Genomic DNA, 15,236 nt, shown 5'->3' with positions numbered 1-15,236 from the left:
GCGAAAAGGACTTACCATCTGCAACAAGGACCCAGTATACTTTTGTTAACAGTTCAAATTAATATTTATATTTCATGAATGAAACTAATATTGTTGTTGGCTTGAATTTGGTTGCTGGGCCCTGGTATGCAAAAGAATGAATGAATGAAACTAATTTTGTATTAACTCAATTTAGGTAGCCTTTAATATTTGTTATTGGTTTGAATTTGGTTGCTGGGCCCTGGTATGAAAAAGAGTGAATGAATGAAACTAATTTTGTATTACAGTGTAACTCAATTTACGTAGCATTTAATATTTGTTGTTGGCTTGAATTTGGTTTCTGGGTCCTGGTATGCAAAAGAATGAATGAATGAAACTAATTTTGTATTAACTCAATTTACGTAGCATTTAATATTTGTTGTTGGCTTGAATTTGATGTGATCCGTTTAAGTGAATAAAATCGTTAAAATGGCATAGGTGAGGGTAGATGGAAGAACAGTTCCAAGTAGTACAATTTTCAAGCATAAAAATTATCAATGAAGGACAATGTTTATCAAGAAGTTTATTGAAGTATAAGCAAGCCTTTACACATACAAGAAATTAAGCCAAGTATCCACACAAGACAAATCATTACAACTGCTCCACAATTTAGGCCAATATACACCTAGCATAACTATAAGATAATCCCTTTCCACTATACTTGTCATAATTGTATCTAGGATATTGTGGGAAATTAACTTTCTTGAATCTTTATATATAAAGACCCACATTTGTCTGTGTCAAGGCTAACACACAATAGGTGCAGATTCAAAACTTGCAGCGGCATCCCATGGTTTCTTCATTTCCAAAGTGTCTCTAATACTTTTTGTCACATTAAAGAAATTAAACTTAAAGTTAAATTTAGAATGCATTTTTGTTTCATTAATCCAACTTAGGAGAGTGACTGTAATTTCAATTTATTGTAGACCTTTTATTTTAAGAAATAATACTGTTGGTATATCATTAACAATACGCTAGTATAAAGATACTCTATGAGGTACTTTGAAAAATGATGTCATTTTTTTTCCAAATGCATGACATTTCAGTGTGACGCATAAGAGATACATATAGATACAATAAATCTGAAAAATTACCAGGACAACTTTGGATTTAGCTATAAAGTCTGTTTACTTTGCAGCAAATTTATATTCACCCCATCCCCACCCTCCTCCCCACTCCCGATAGTTTCGTTTGACTAATGAATCATCCTTATTTTAAAACTATTATCTAAATAATTTATAATGTTACCAGGAAAATCTGTAACAACATAACCCAGAGTTCATGCCTGTTTCATGACATACAATTTTTGAGGTTACTGAGATTTATTGGATTAAAAGAAATAAATCTGTATACAATACTGATTCAGTAAATACAGAAATTATTTTAATTCATGAAAGAAAAATATTGATTGAATCTGTCATTAAAAACGTACTGGAAACATTTTGCAGACTGTAAGTCCTTTTCTCAAAAAGGACCCATTTTTTACATTTTATCTTGAAAAGAAATATCAAATGCTATATAAAATGAATTAATACACAAATTAATTTCATTTGTGAAATAAAAATATTGATCCAAACTATTAGTAAATATGTATCTGGTCCATTTTTGCAGAAGGTAAGTCCTTATCATGAAAAGAACCTGTTTAGCTAGAAGGACCCATTTTAAACACTTTATTAAGAACGATATATTAAATGCTATGAAAAAATAGTTACTACACAGAACAATTTTATTTGGAAAACGGAAATATTGATTGATTCTTTTGTAAAAACGTAATGCGCTCTTTTCACAGATCGTAAGCACTTATGGACCAATTTTAACACTTTGTGTTAAAAAGATATATTAAATGCTATTTAAAATGAGTCACTACACAAATCATTTAAGTTGCAAAATAAAAATGTTGATTACAACTGTTAGTAAAAAGATCCTTGGTCGTCTTCTCAGAAGGCAAGTCATTTCTCAAATAGGACTGGTCCTTTTCCAACTTTTTATCCACCCTTGCTGGCATAATAATGTTAACCCATGCTAAACTGACATCAAAATTCAGAAAGAAAACATATAAATAAATAAATAAATAAATAAATAAATAAATAAACGTTTTTATTTAGCCTTGTGTTTTTAAGGGTTTATTTTTTTTAAAAGTCCTTTTGGTACGTAAATGTTAGACTCAACACAATACAATACAATACAATACAATGCAAATACAATACAATACAATAGAATACAATACAATACAATACAATACAATACAATACAATACAATACAATACAATATAAGCTACATATGTTGTTGTGTAGTAAATTACCAAATCAAGATCAAGTTACAATGTCTGATAATTTAACCCTAAAAAAATCACATTTTTTCATATACAGTTTTGTCACTTGCTACTTTCCATGCAAATATGATATAATTATGTATTTTTTTAAACACTATTTTTATATAAAAAATTCTCTAGCTATTTTCTTCGTGTCGATGGACTATGATCCCCTTAATCAGCAGCCCAGATGTTAAGTATCAACAGACAAGCCTAAATAAAAGCAACAGAATAAATATTAAAAGTATCAGCCAGTCACCATCATAAATATTATTCGCATTCAACTTTCGTTGTTGTACTGCTGCTGCTGCACAAATGCGGCCCCTAATCAAAATTCCGTTTTCACTTCACATATGATGGTGCCTGTTTGTGTAATAGGGTGAGCTTGTGTGGCGCTATTTTCGCTTGTTGTACGTCGTAAACGTTTGGCTATCTTCAAAGTTATCAGACGACATCATCAATATTAATAATGGCGTAAGCATCATATAGCATTATAATCGTTAATTGAATATTTTAACATATATGTACATTTGTATTTATGTACAAATATTCTTTTTTCAAGTCATTAAAAATGATTAAAATGGAACTTTTAAAACCGGAAGTGGCATCTGCGTACCATCTATTATTGCTTAATCGTGATATTTTGTTACATTGATTTTTAAAAGCGTCATTTTCAGTGTTAATGATAAAATAGTTTTAAATTGCATTGAATGCCTTCTGTAAGTTGTTACCAAAATAAACAAATCTCGCCTTGTCTAACACGATTGGGATAGTTCTAAACAATGTAAGACATCGACCCAAATATTTGTTACCAACAGGTACTTCGGAACATCAGAATAAATAAAACTGGACTGTTTTCTGATTAATTTGAGAGTGCTGAATTAAAAAAGAAACTCATCTTTATGATGCATTTTCTGATGAACTGACAAGTAGCATTCAAACATGTACCTTGCACGTTTTCTAATATTAGACATTCTAGTTCTACACTGTAAGCCCTCGACCTAGTCCTACAATGTAAGACATAGCACATGTTGTTTTTGTTTAAGTGATATGTCTTCTTATCCAGATAACGGGCTTGTATAGTAGTCACAGTTTCAGCTGACATCAGAACATACTATACAAGGCTGTTATTTGGGCAGTAAGACAGCACTAAAACATAAATAACGTGTTATACATCTTACATTGTAGGACTAGTCCTCCACCCTGATATTTATGTTTTGGGCATTCAGGTATTAATACCCAAATAACTGCGCCATGTAGCGTGTTCTGATGTTGATAACATTGAAATGAGAAGTCAAATTTTCAGGAATATCTCACTCGCTTGGAAGCCCATTTCAGCAAATTAAGTTATGTTTTATTTTTACTGTTTTATTTTTACTTTACTTACTCTGATGTCTTTTTCCTAATACATTCTAATTCCCATAAAAGCAAGGGACATGTTTTTAATTTCAGTTGGCCTAGATTTCAGTTAGCTGGATTGCAATGGAAGCCGAGATTACCAAAAGCAGTTAAAAGGATTATAAGAACTTTGAACAAAACAAAGTTATCAAAACACTTTCTTCAGTATTAGTATATTTTTATTCGTTTTGTTAAATGTACTTCGACTTAACCAGATTTCGGCATTCCCAGCTACTATTGCATTCAAGAACTGACATGTAGGCCAATGAAACTTGAAAACAGGTCCATTTACTTGTGAGAATTTTAATTTCTTCAAAAAAAGACAGCGTAAGTAAAGTCTGACCAAAACATTATGACTTTAATTTGTAGAAAAGCATCATCATGGGCTGCCAAGTGTGTGAGATATTCCTGAAAATTTTACCTTACTTACAATGTCAGTCAACAATAAAACACACAGCACTGTTATTTAAGCAGTAAGACCTTGATGCCAAAACATAAATATCATGGTTGAGCGTTTTCATTGTAGGACTATAGTCTTTGATGACATTTTGCAATATCCACAGGTGTTCAATACGAGATTATGTTGAAAGACAACAATAATCTGAAGGAAAAAAATCATACCAAATGATAAAACTACCATTATTTGAAATCAGAACACACTACACAGTGCCATTATTAAGGCAGTAAGACCTTGACCACCAAAACAAATATCAGGAGTTATGTGTAGGTATGGCATAGTCCTACAGTAAAAGTCTGGAATGCTGAAATCAGATTAAATTGAAGTGTTTAGCTTTGTTTCTTTCAAGATACGTTATCCTGTTAACTGATTTTGGCATTTCCAGCTGAATTAAATATAGGTCATCAGAGCATGAAAACATATCCATTTGCTCGTGTGAGAATTTGAATTAATTTTTAAAAAAGACAGTAAGTAAAGTCTGACTAAGGCAATATGACTGAAGCATGGACATGGGCAGCTAAGTGAGATATTCCTGAAAATCTGTTATCTCTTTCCAATGTTTGTTGATCTCAGAACATGATACACAGTGCCATTATGTAGGCAGTAAGACAGCAACCCCAAAAATACAAATATCAGGGAAGACATCTTGGGCACAGGGAATGGTAGTCAATGTATCATTGCCTCAAATGTACCTTTATCTAATACAAGTGCTATTTACACTTTTTCAATTTCACTTTCATGATGTTTAAAAACAGATGTGGTACCTGAAGCCACACTTCACATGGTGTAATGAATTTTGCACAAATGTTTATCTTGGATACCTAGTCTAACAGTGTAAGAAGTCTGCCTTGATATTTATGTTGTTTGGGTTGATGTCTTGCTGCCTAAATAAATTTGTGTTTTGTATCATGTTCTGCTTACTGATGGGAATGAAAGACTAAATTTTTCGGGATTCCATATCCTCTTTTGCTATGGTAGGGATGCAGTTGACATCATTGATATTTGTTTTATTCCTGGTATAAGATGCAGTGCACAAAATATCTTGGTATATTGTAGGAGTCTGATGCAGAAGCCCAAGGGTGAGATGACCCCAGAGGAACTGGCACAGAGGGAGCAAGAGGAGTTCAACACTGGGCCGCTGTCTGTCCTCACACAGTCAGTGAAAAACAATACCCAGGTCCTCATCAACTGCAGAAACAATAAGAAACTCTTGGGTCGTGTGAAAGCTTTTGATAGGTAAAGTATTGATGTCCGATTTCAAGACAACGCAAATGAACCTCATTTTAGCAATTGAACCTCGATTTAGGAAATAGTGGTCCATTGATCTAGACTAGTTAGTTGCCATCTCATAATGACAGTGATGTACCATGTGGCACTAACTTTGACAGAAAGATTTACAATTTCATACAACACATGACCTCATTGACTTTGAAAAGACATTACACTGTTTACTGAAAATTTAGTTAAGATTAGTAATTGTGATAAACATTTTGAAAGAGAAAAATTTGTCACTCAGTTTGTGCATATGGTATCAGGAGGATATATTCACATTAATTACTACTGGTTCTGTTTTATTTTATAAAATGGCAACAATATATTTTATTTTTATTTGGAATCTCGGTAAAAGAATATTAATCAGTTTTTAAGTTGCAATAGATTAAAGGTTACCAAGACAACTTGTTGAATATTGTGGTCATATCTTCTGACATATAACAGATGGCCATCATCCTGAATTGAGTTTGAATGGCCTGCCAAGCATGTTCTCAAATGCTGTAGAAAAAAATCAAGATTTTTTCTGTAAAAAAAAAAAACAAACAACCCAGGAAATGAAATAAATCGTAGTTGAATCCATAGGAGTATTTTTGGTCCTTTACAAGTCTCTTTTACTAATTTGTAATCTATTATTGGTTTCTGGCATATAACTTGAGGTGTCTTTGGTCCTTTCAAGTCTCTTCTAGTAGTTTGCTATTATTGAGAACAGTTAATTTCAGTCCTCCTGGTCTTTCCTGGTATTCATATTTTATGATCAGTTGGAACACTTCTTTTCTTTGATTGTTTTCTTCAGGATATACTGTGTTGCATGCTTTATTTAATTAGATTTCTACAACATTTGTGTTTTATTTGTGAACTATAATCAGTATTATTTCAAGATTTTTGTTGTTGTAGGGTTTAATGCCATTTTTTAGCACATGATATGTTATACATGGCGGCCAGTATTAATGGTGGAGGAAGAACACCAACCCACGAGAAGCTACTGGCAAGCTTTCTCACATACAAACATTGGCCGCCATATTTTCAAGAAACCTTTTGTGTGTGTCTCGGCTTGTAAATATCAGATAGTGATTGTAATCCAAGAAAGTTTAGTGACTATTGTAAAGCCATGTCTTTCATCATGGATACCTTTGGCCATCATGAGTATCCTTCATTCTAATTCTGATTCAGATAGAATTTTCAGATTGGTTAAAAAAAAGACGAGACTGGATTCATGACCATACCTGGGGTCAGATTCCCTCTGATCCCAACTAGTGCCAAGAATCGTGATGCTGGATAACAATTGTAATTGCCATGAAACAATTTCGGAAAAGGAGCTTCTAGCAAAGCTGAAAAGAGCCAGGAGCACTTTGGAGGACAAAATTATTTTTTTTTAACAAAGAACTATCTACTGTAAATAGTGCTATATAACTATATAGGCATATTGTGTAATGTTTTTAATTATTTTATCGTTCTTCTGGCGTCCATGTAGAATTATTATTGCCTGTGGCAAATGTCCCCAATTTTTTTCAGTAGAATAACTCATTTTTACCCACATGTCCCTAATTACCTTGGTTGGCAATGGGCAACTTTGGATATAATCATTAAGTTGATGTAACAAATCTGGCAGCTCATTTTTGGATTCTTTCAATTTCTTCCTTCAGTATTTGAGAATAAAGTTCACAAACTCGGGTGGTCTGCACTAAACCCATGGAAGCTGATTAATTTTGCATTTTGTGGGCAAGATGAAAATTTACATCTTTGTAGACCTAAACAATTTGCTGTAGTGTGTATACTTTTTGAATTTGAAGGTTTCATTTAAGATCACTAGTAATTGTGACTTCTAAATATTTTATTTGGTAGAGATTTTCTAAAGACGTATCTTACAATGATTACAACATTCTGATTTTATGAGATTTTGTCTTGTCTTTTGTAATGTGTTGCATTATTTGGGTTGGAATTGCACGGCATATGTCCATAACTCTCCATTCTTGTTTATTATTGTACTTTTGTAGTATCTTGGTATCCTGACATGGCTGATCAAATTTTGTTTTCATGTACTTGTCCAGGACAAGTTTTTCCGGAAAATTAATTTGTCCCACCTTTTAACTTGTGCCATGATTTGATTGGATATATGCACATTAATCCATAGAAATAAGAAACAAAATAATGTACAACATAATTATTTTTTAAAAGAAATTAATTGAATTTTGACAAAAATACTGGTTGATACTTCACATTTTGCTCTTTCAGGTATTTATGTTTCAGCGGCTGGATTTGAAATTTATTTTTTAGTGTACACATCTGCCACCAGGACCATTGCTAAGGCAACAGTTGATAGTTGTGTCTAGGTTAAAATCCTCAAGCTATAGTATTTCTAATATGGCGTTGTATAACCTAGGTATTGACTCTCTGTAGAATTTAGAATAAATATATGTTTCCTGCTCATTAGCTACTGCAATCAGTGAATATGTTTGCAGATGTACGTCTTTTTGAAACCTTAATTAAGGTTCTAAAACATCTAAAATATGAAAACAATTCTGTCATATAAACGAATAGTAATAAAGTAAATTTCATTACCTCTACAGCTGGAGGTTTCCTTCCGTAAAGGGGTAAGCTTCCTGACAAGACTCGGTGTAATGTGATTTGGTTATAGAGAATTTGCTCTATATGTACATTGTGACAGATATGCACAGCTAGGTACTTAAGTTTCCCGCTGCAGGCAATATGCATGTGCAGGGGTCTGAGTTTCACTCAGGATTTCGAAATAACTAGAGCAGAAAAAATATACCACCCTTGGGTGACACTGTATGCGGCAACGAAACCAGAGTACATTTTTGACAACATATACATATTGATATAACTCGTACACAATTCCGTGACAATGTATAGATTACTCTCTTTATGTTCAGATTGCTCTCTGTTGCCACCCATATTAGTGAAAAATCATGTTAATACCTCTCGGAGGGTATGGGTTAGCATGGATCAACATACGACAAAGCAATTCAGGTTCATAGTTAATATAATTTCCCTTTGATCGGGTACCCAGGGTAACCATTCATTAGGATTGACTTGCTAAAATTTTGACATGTTTAATAGTTTTCTCGTACTCTGTTGCAGTCTTACATTTTTCTCTCAGCTTTCATGTGAATATTCCTTCTCCTAGATTTCCTTATTACTATCCTTTTGAAAATAATTCAGCAAACTCATTTGATCACAGGGTAAATACCAGCTTGCTTGACAACTATTTTTAATGTGTGTGTGTGTGTGTTATGATTTGGATTTTTAATGCAGCTTCAAAAAAATTCAGTCATATTGTTACGATGTCTGCAGTTTGACAGTTTATAGTGATGTCTAGCACAGGGGCATCATGTCACAGACATGGAGCCCACCCAGCCACATTATCCTGACTCCAGTCCTAACACTAACCTCTTGATGCTGAGCACCAAGCAAAGCAGCTGCACGAACCATTTTTATGTCTTTGATATGACTGGGCCGAGGTTCAAACCCACTACCTTCCACATCCAAGGTGGACACTCTAACCACTAGGCCACCGGAGCAGTGTACTTCTAAATTGATCGGAAATAATGCTTCGAAAATTATGCTAATACCATAAAAGCCGAGTTGTAGTTTGCTTTGATGTAAGCGACCTTACACCATACCTGTCAACTTTCATGGGTGGGGGTGACTTTCCGATTTTTGCAGAGAACACCTGATTATTACATGTCTTCGATTTTCAGATCTTCTAAACAAGAAAAGTCTTACATGTTTTGTTGTATCACCTGTGAATTATTGTTGTGATGAAATAATTATTTTATTATAAAGAATTCGCTTCTTCACTAAATAGAATGTTAAGTTTTAACATTATTCACGTAAATTAATGATTTTTTTTAACCTCTACAATAATGCAAAAATAAAATAAACAAGAACAAAAAATAAACTGCAACAATAAAATCGTCCACAATTAATTTCAGTCCCAAGAATGATCACTACCAATGCTGTAACTCCATATGCTTTAGCTCCATTCCCACGAAAGAAACTTGCCCGAATGAACACCTGACATTTTTTACCCTATATACCAGTGTTAAACTGGTATAGTTACTGGTCAAAATTCCCTCTTATCACAAGCCAATTTCAGGGTTCTAATGATTAACCAGCCTGTACTGCTGTTGCAAAACGAAAGAGAAATTCGCCAACTTTCAACATAGGAGATACCGAAACATCTAGCTTTCCATTGCGTGGAAAGTTATGTTTGTGCAGCTAAAACACTAAACTAAAATCGATTTTTGTTCGTCTTACTTGATCTCTATGAGAATTTCAGCCTTTATTATTACCACTCTTCGTGGACATGTAAATTATGATGGTTATGTGCCTTGTACAAATAAACGTGCGTACCTTTTTAAAAATATTACCTCAGTTTGTAGGATCACATATCATTGGAAATGAGTAAGTCATGCGTGTGTGATTCAATGTAAGTGAAACAGCTATTAAGGACTAGCTGAAATGTTATCTGGAAGAATTCAAATTGGCCGAAACAATGAATAAAGCAAAATCTGCATCTGTGTTTGGGAATAAGTAAGGATTTAAGTAATGCTTTGCACTGTGTAAGTACTGTACATTATAATTCAGCATGGTCTCCTGGTAAACTCAACTGGCCCACTAATTATTAAGTCTGTATTTACTTTATTTAACTTTGTGTTGGAGAATACAGAAAATATGCACATGCACATGCAAAATATTAACAAAAGCAATCATAGTACTTTATGTGATGTGATGTGATTTTGATTTTTTATGTAGCTTTAACAATTTTTCAGTCATAACGCTGTGATGTCTGCAATGTGGCAGTTTATAGTGATGTCTAGTACTGGGGCATCATGCTGCAGACATGTAGCATGATGTCCCACCCAGTCACATTATCCTGACACCAGGCTGACCAGTCCTAACACCAACCTCTTAATGCTGAACGCCAAGCGAGGCAGCTGTTAGTATCATTTATGTAAGTCTGGTATGGCTTGGTCGGGGATCAAACCCACGACCTCCCGCATCCGCACTCTAACCACTAGGCCACCTGAGCGGTCATAGTACTTTATAACAGTTTAATAATTGTCGGGTCATCAAAAGTTACCTTTTTTTTACATGCCTATGTCTTAGAACATGGAATTTTTTTCGTGTGTCCCAAGATTTACAGCCATTACAGTAATCAGCAAAAAGACCTACAAACTGTAAAGTTTACACATTGGCCAGCAGATATGCCAACCCCTACCCCCCTTCTTCCAGGCCTTTATTTTTTCCAGAATTATTCGGCTTATACGCGAGCTTATACGGTATGTAATTGCTGCTAATCACCAAAAGAACCATGCATTTAGTGCATGATGACTAGAATAGTCCATACACATGTTCTCGTTGTTAATCATCAATGGAAATGTGCATTTATTACATGATGACTAGATTAAACCATATATGTGTTCTGCAGTTGATTGCCAGTGGACCTTTGCAAGCAGTGCCATTTACTTTGTTCAACTTTTTATTATATTTAATCATCTTTTCAGCCTTGGTAAATGTCTTGCATTTAGTTTGAAATTTGGGGTTATCCAGCTTATTTTCTTTATTCTTTTATGCTTCACTTTATTTGCTTCAGCTTACACATAAAAGAATGGTAGTATATTTATATTTATTACTAAAATAATCAAGTAGGGCAAGGTCTAATATCTGACATGTATATGGGGCCCCGAGTGGTCTTAAGCACTCTCCGTTACGGATCACTGCCATCTCACCTCTGTCTGCGTGGGTTTGAGTCTGTGAATAAGCTTGCCAGTAGCTCCTCGTGGGTCGGTGGTTCTTCCTGAGGGTTTTCTGGGTTCTTCCTCCACCATTAATACTGGCCACCATGCATAGCCTATTGTGTGCTTAAAAATGGTGTTAAACCCCACAACAGAGGCTACACAATAACCAAGCCCACTGTGTTGCATATACACTACCATAGCTGGTGACAGCTTGATTGAGAAATATGGATGTAGGCTAATCAGAAAGTTTGTTTTATTTAACTGGCATCAAAATTGCTGATTAAAAGGCCAAGGTGGATATAACTTTTACCTTTCTGACAGACTTATTCATGGGAAATGACAATATTTGTTACATTGATGGTATTGTCAGTGGATTGTTCAAAGCATCTATTGCTTTGATAATGCTCTATTATTACTTCCAAAGGCTAGTACCATTATGAGGTTCTGGTCGTTATTTACCCAAATTTTTAATGTTTTTTTTTGTTTCAGGCACTGCAATATGGTGTTGGAAAATGTGAAGGAAATGTGGACGGAAGTTCCTAAAACAGGGAAAGGGAAGAAAAAGTCCAAGCCTGTCAATAAGGACAGATTCATTTCTAAAATGTTCTTGCGTGGAGATTCAGTGATTTTAGTCCTTAGAAATCCTTTGGCAACTTCTAAGTGAAAACATATGGAAAAGGACAACTTAGTTTCATGTACGTCTTTTGAAGAAATTGTATGTGCGTAGAGTTCTGTGTATGCATGGGTGTGTTTGTGTGTACATTTACATGTGAGATGAGAGGTGACAAGGTAAAATAATTTTCTTAAAATTTCTAAGTTTCATGATTTTGTACATGGCTACATGGCTTTTTCATTTACATCTTCACTTTGTCATTAAATAAATTTAAAAAATGTTCAAACTTTGACTTTTTGCCCTCATTATTTACTTGTCAGTTATAGTGCATCAGCCACACACTTTGTATGCACTGGTAATGTTTTATTCACCTAAAGACAGTAATGCTGTTGCTGATACGTAATCACATGGAATGTCTACAAGATTAAACTACTGACACTTGCTTTCTGTAATAATAATGAATTCTTTATAGTTTGACTGTAAAACTGATCATTTGACAACCACACAGATAAATTTGCTTTTTCAACCAAGATTTTGCATTTTTGTAAATTATTTCATGACCTGTGAATAGTTTCAGTACTTGCCATAAAAAAGCACACAACATAATCCTAGTAGTTTAAGTAGATAGTGACTTCCTGTCGTTTTGGGTTGCAATTTAATTACAACAATTTTGTTACAATTCCAATCCAGTGAATGCAGCCATTATGTATGAAATATTGTTGCTTTTTTGTTTACATGCCATCTTGAAGTAATTATACAGACTAGTGTCATGATTGCATTGTTATTTTAGCTAATCAATAGGAGGGGCAAGTGCATTTTCTAAAATCACTTTGGCAAGTTGTTGAAAAAAATTATCAGCCTGGCGTGTTATTTTAGATAAATGGTGCATTGTATCTGAAGTAAGATGGTTAAAAAGATGCTTGTGTAGCAACTAAGGACTGGCATTGTTTTGGTTTTGCCAGAATTTTTAATAATGTATGGTTGGTATCCAATAAAAAATAGTGCCAGTCTAGCATTCAAAATGGCTGCCATAGTGGCTGTTTAGAAAGTCTTTGAACTCGAATATCAGAGATGGTTTCAACACCCTGTGGTTAAAAAGAAATCTCGAATTTTGTTTTGAATGAGTAGAGTGTTAGTTCCTTTGAGGGACTCAACGTTGTTTATTTCTCAAGCTCTGCTCATGCAAATGTCATCAAACTATTGCAGTACCACAGCCTTACCATAAAGGAAGGTCACTGTGACTTCATTTCACATTGTAGCTTAGGATTGTGTATATAACTTGTAACCTTTTGGGTTCTTGCATGCTATATATAGTCTTCAGTAGGCTGATCAAGGTAATTATTGATGTATAAACAATGTCCAGCCATATGTCTCTCCAAAGTTACTCATAGCTTGTTAATTTCCTGCAGTAGAGTCTAGGTCAACAATGATGATAGCTTGTCAGGTGGATATATGTATGATGAATTTTAAAATTAATACAAAACAGCATGAAACCGTTATAGTAAATCTACTTTGATAACTGAAAAAAGAATGTTCTTTGTTATTATGTCTTTTATGCCCTGTCACTGAAGTTTGGTGAATGGTTTCATAATATGTCAGCACAATACTGATTATATATTACTGATTAAAAAGTAAAGGTTGTCAATTTTAGAATGATTAAAAGTTCAAATGTAAGAATAAAGATTGCAACCAAAAAAATTATTTAAAAAAGGACCAAGATCACCTTAGTCTGAATTTAATTCCTGCCTGATAATATTTACAATAGCTATAGGAGTAGAGTAAAGCTGTGTAATTGGTGATTACATTCTAGTTACTGAGGTTATGATCCAAGAATGAAAAAACAAAAAGTAGAAACACTCTAGTGTCAAGCCTTTGCAGTTCCAGTAGCTCTTTTTTTAAAACTTTCTTTAGGTAAATAAAAGGACCGTAAATATGGGCTGTTAATCCATCTCACTTGCATTTCTACACAATAACTTGTATTTTGTTTAATACAGGCACTCCCAAATTAGAAATATTTCTAGCTAAAATTGAAAAATATAGTATGATATTCCATATTGCCGGCAATCGTGAAATTTCTTCACCGATGCTAACATGCTTGTGATTTTACTCCTGTACAAGGCACTGCTATATTCCATTATCAATTGACACAGCTGAATAAACAGTCTGATTCATAATTCTGTTGCGATTTCTTTGCCTTGAGTCTGAGTTCAACAGAGTTCATTTCATGACATGCTGCACGTTGTGTCAAGACTTATACTTATATATTAACCCATCTAGCTTGGCAGCCACTATTTGCTTTCTTTGTATTTTTGTAACGCATAATGCAACTTTAGCTTTATGCCAATCCCGGACACATTTTTCATTTACACCCTATTTCCTGTTAGCAGCCATATTCCCACCTTTCTCTTCTGCAAACTTTACAACTTCCAGCTTAAAAAGCCACTGTGTAAGACTTGCCTGCTTCGACGGGAGGCATTGTTTGATTTGTACAGGGATATTTATATGAATGATTATGACTGAAAAGATTGATCAAAACATACCTCACTCATTAAAATGTGCCAGTACTATAGCAATGAAAACAATGCCCACGGCTAAATTCATTTTTTACATCCAGAGAAGGGAGTGGGCATCATTTCCTGTAGTTCTAAATCCACTTGATATTGAAAACGGGTTGCTGATTAATGGGGTACTGGCAATACGGTAACTAGTGTCGGTAGCTAAAGCCAATATCAGGGTTTAAACAATTGCGGCAACTGGCTTTGATTGTTGGAGACAAATTTATCAACTACTGGTATAATCAAAGAGAGACACTGAAACAACAGCTGATTGAAAAAGAATATATGTGATGTGTTGACATTTTAAACTTAAATGCAAAACTAAAAATGGATCATTGATGATCTGAGTAGTCCATCGATATATCTGATTTTAGTTTAGTTTAAACCATATTTATTTGAGAAACTGTCAAATACAATTATAAACATGATCTGGGGGTTTGAGCAGAAAGCATAATCTACTGTATTTTTCTAAATAATCATAGAACGCTCAACTTAATAAGGATTACAACCCTTTGTAGGATATTTATATAAATGAAAAAGCTATACCAGTAATCGCTCGTGTGTCCAACAGTATACTGGAGAATCATATCAATGGACCAGTTTCTAAAATGTGATCAGGAAGAATGAGGTATGGTTAAAAAGGATGAATAAAACAAAATTATTTCATATCTTTTTTAGGAACAAACAATATGCTTTGAATTAGTACAATACACTATAGAGTATAGACCATAAGTGTGCTATGCGGCCTGGTTAATTTTTTTACCGGTAATTGTTTTCTTTTATTTCATGTTAGAAAATACATGCAGAATGCAAACTAAATAATGACAAAACTTATAAATATAAACGCAG

At 33.9% G+C, this 15,236-nt stretch overlaps 1 protein-coding gene across 1 annotated transcript; it reads left to right on the top strand.

Annotated features, from left to right (window-relative positions):
• The first annotated feature begins 2,649 nt into the window (after positions 1–2,649).
• LOC149804731 (small nuclear ribonucleoprotein Sm D2) lies at positions 2,650–14,006 on the top strand. Its single transcript, XM_089943583.1, has 3 exons — positions 2,650–2,804; positions 5,242–5,421; positions 11,709–14,006. Exons 1-3 carry the CDS (start codon positions 2,800–2,802, stop codon positions 11,881–11,883), a joined length of 360 nt encoding a protein of 119 aa, XP_089799709.1. The 5' UTR covers positions 2,650–2,799; the 3' UTR covers positions 11,884–14,006.
• The last annotated feature ends 1,230 nt before the right edge of the window (positions 14,007–15,236 follow it).

The sequence above is a fragment of the Sinohyriopsis cumingii genome, chromosome 2 (genome assembly GCF_028554795.1).
Source record: "Sinohyriopsis cumingii isolate HCF-2022 chromosome 2, ASM2855479v2, whole genome shotgun sequence".
NCBI lineage: Eukaryota > Metazoa > Mollusca > Bivalvia > Unionida > Unionidae > Sinohyriopsis > Sinohyriopsis cumingii.
Note: the sequence above shows the minus strand (reverse complement) of the source record. Positions and strands in the feature narration are given on the sequence as shown.

Coding starts and splice junctions, on each gene's coding strand:
- LOC149804731 (XM_089943583.1), top strand. Junction 5,422..11,708: donor CGTGTGAAAGCTTTTGATAG/GTAAAGTATTGA, acceptor TTTTTGTTTCAG/GCACTGCAATATGGTGTTGG.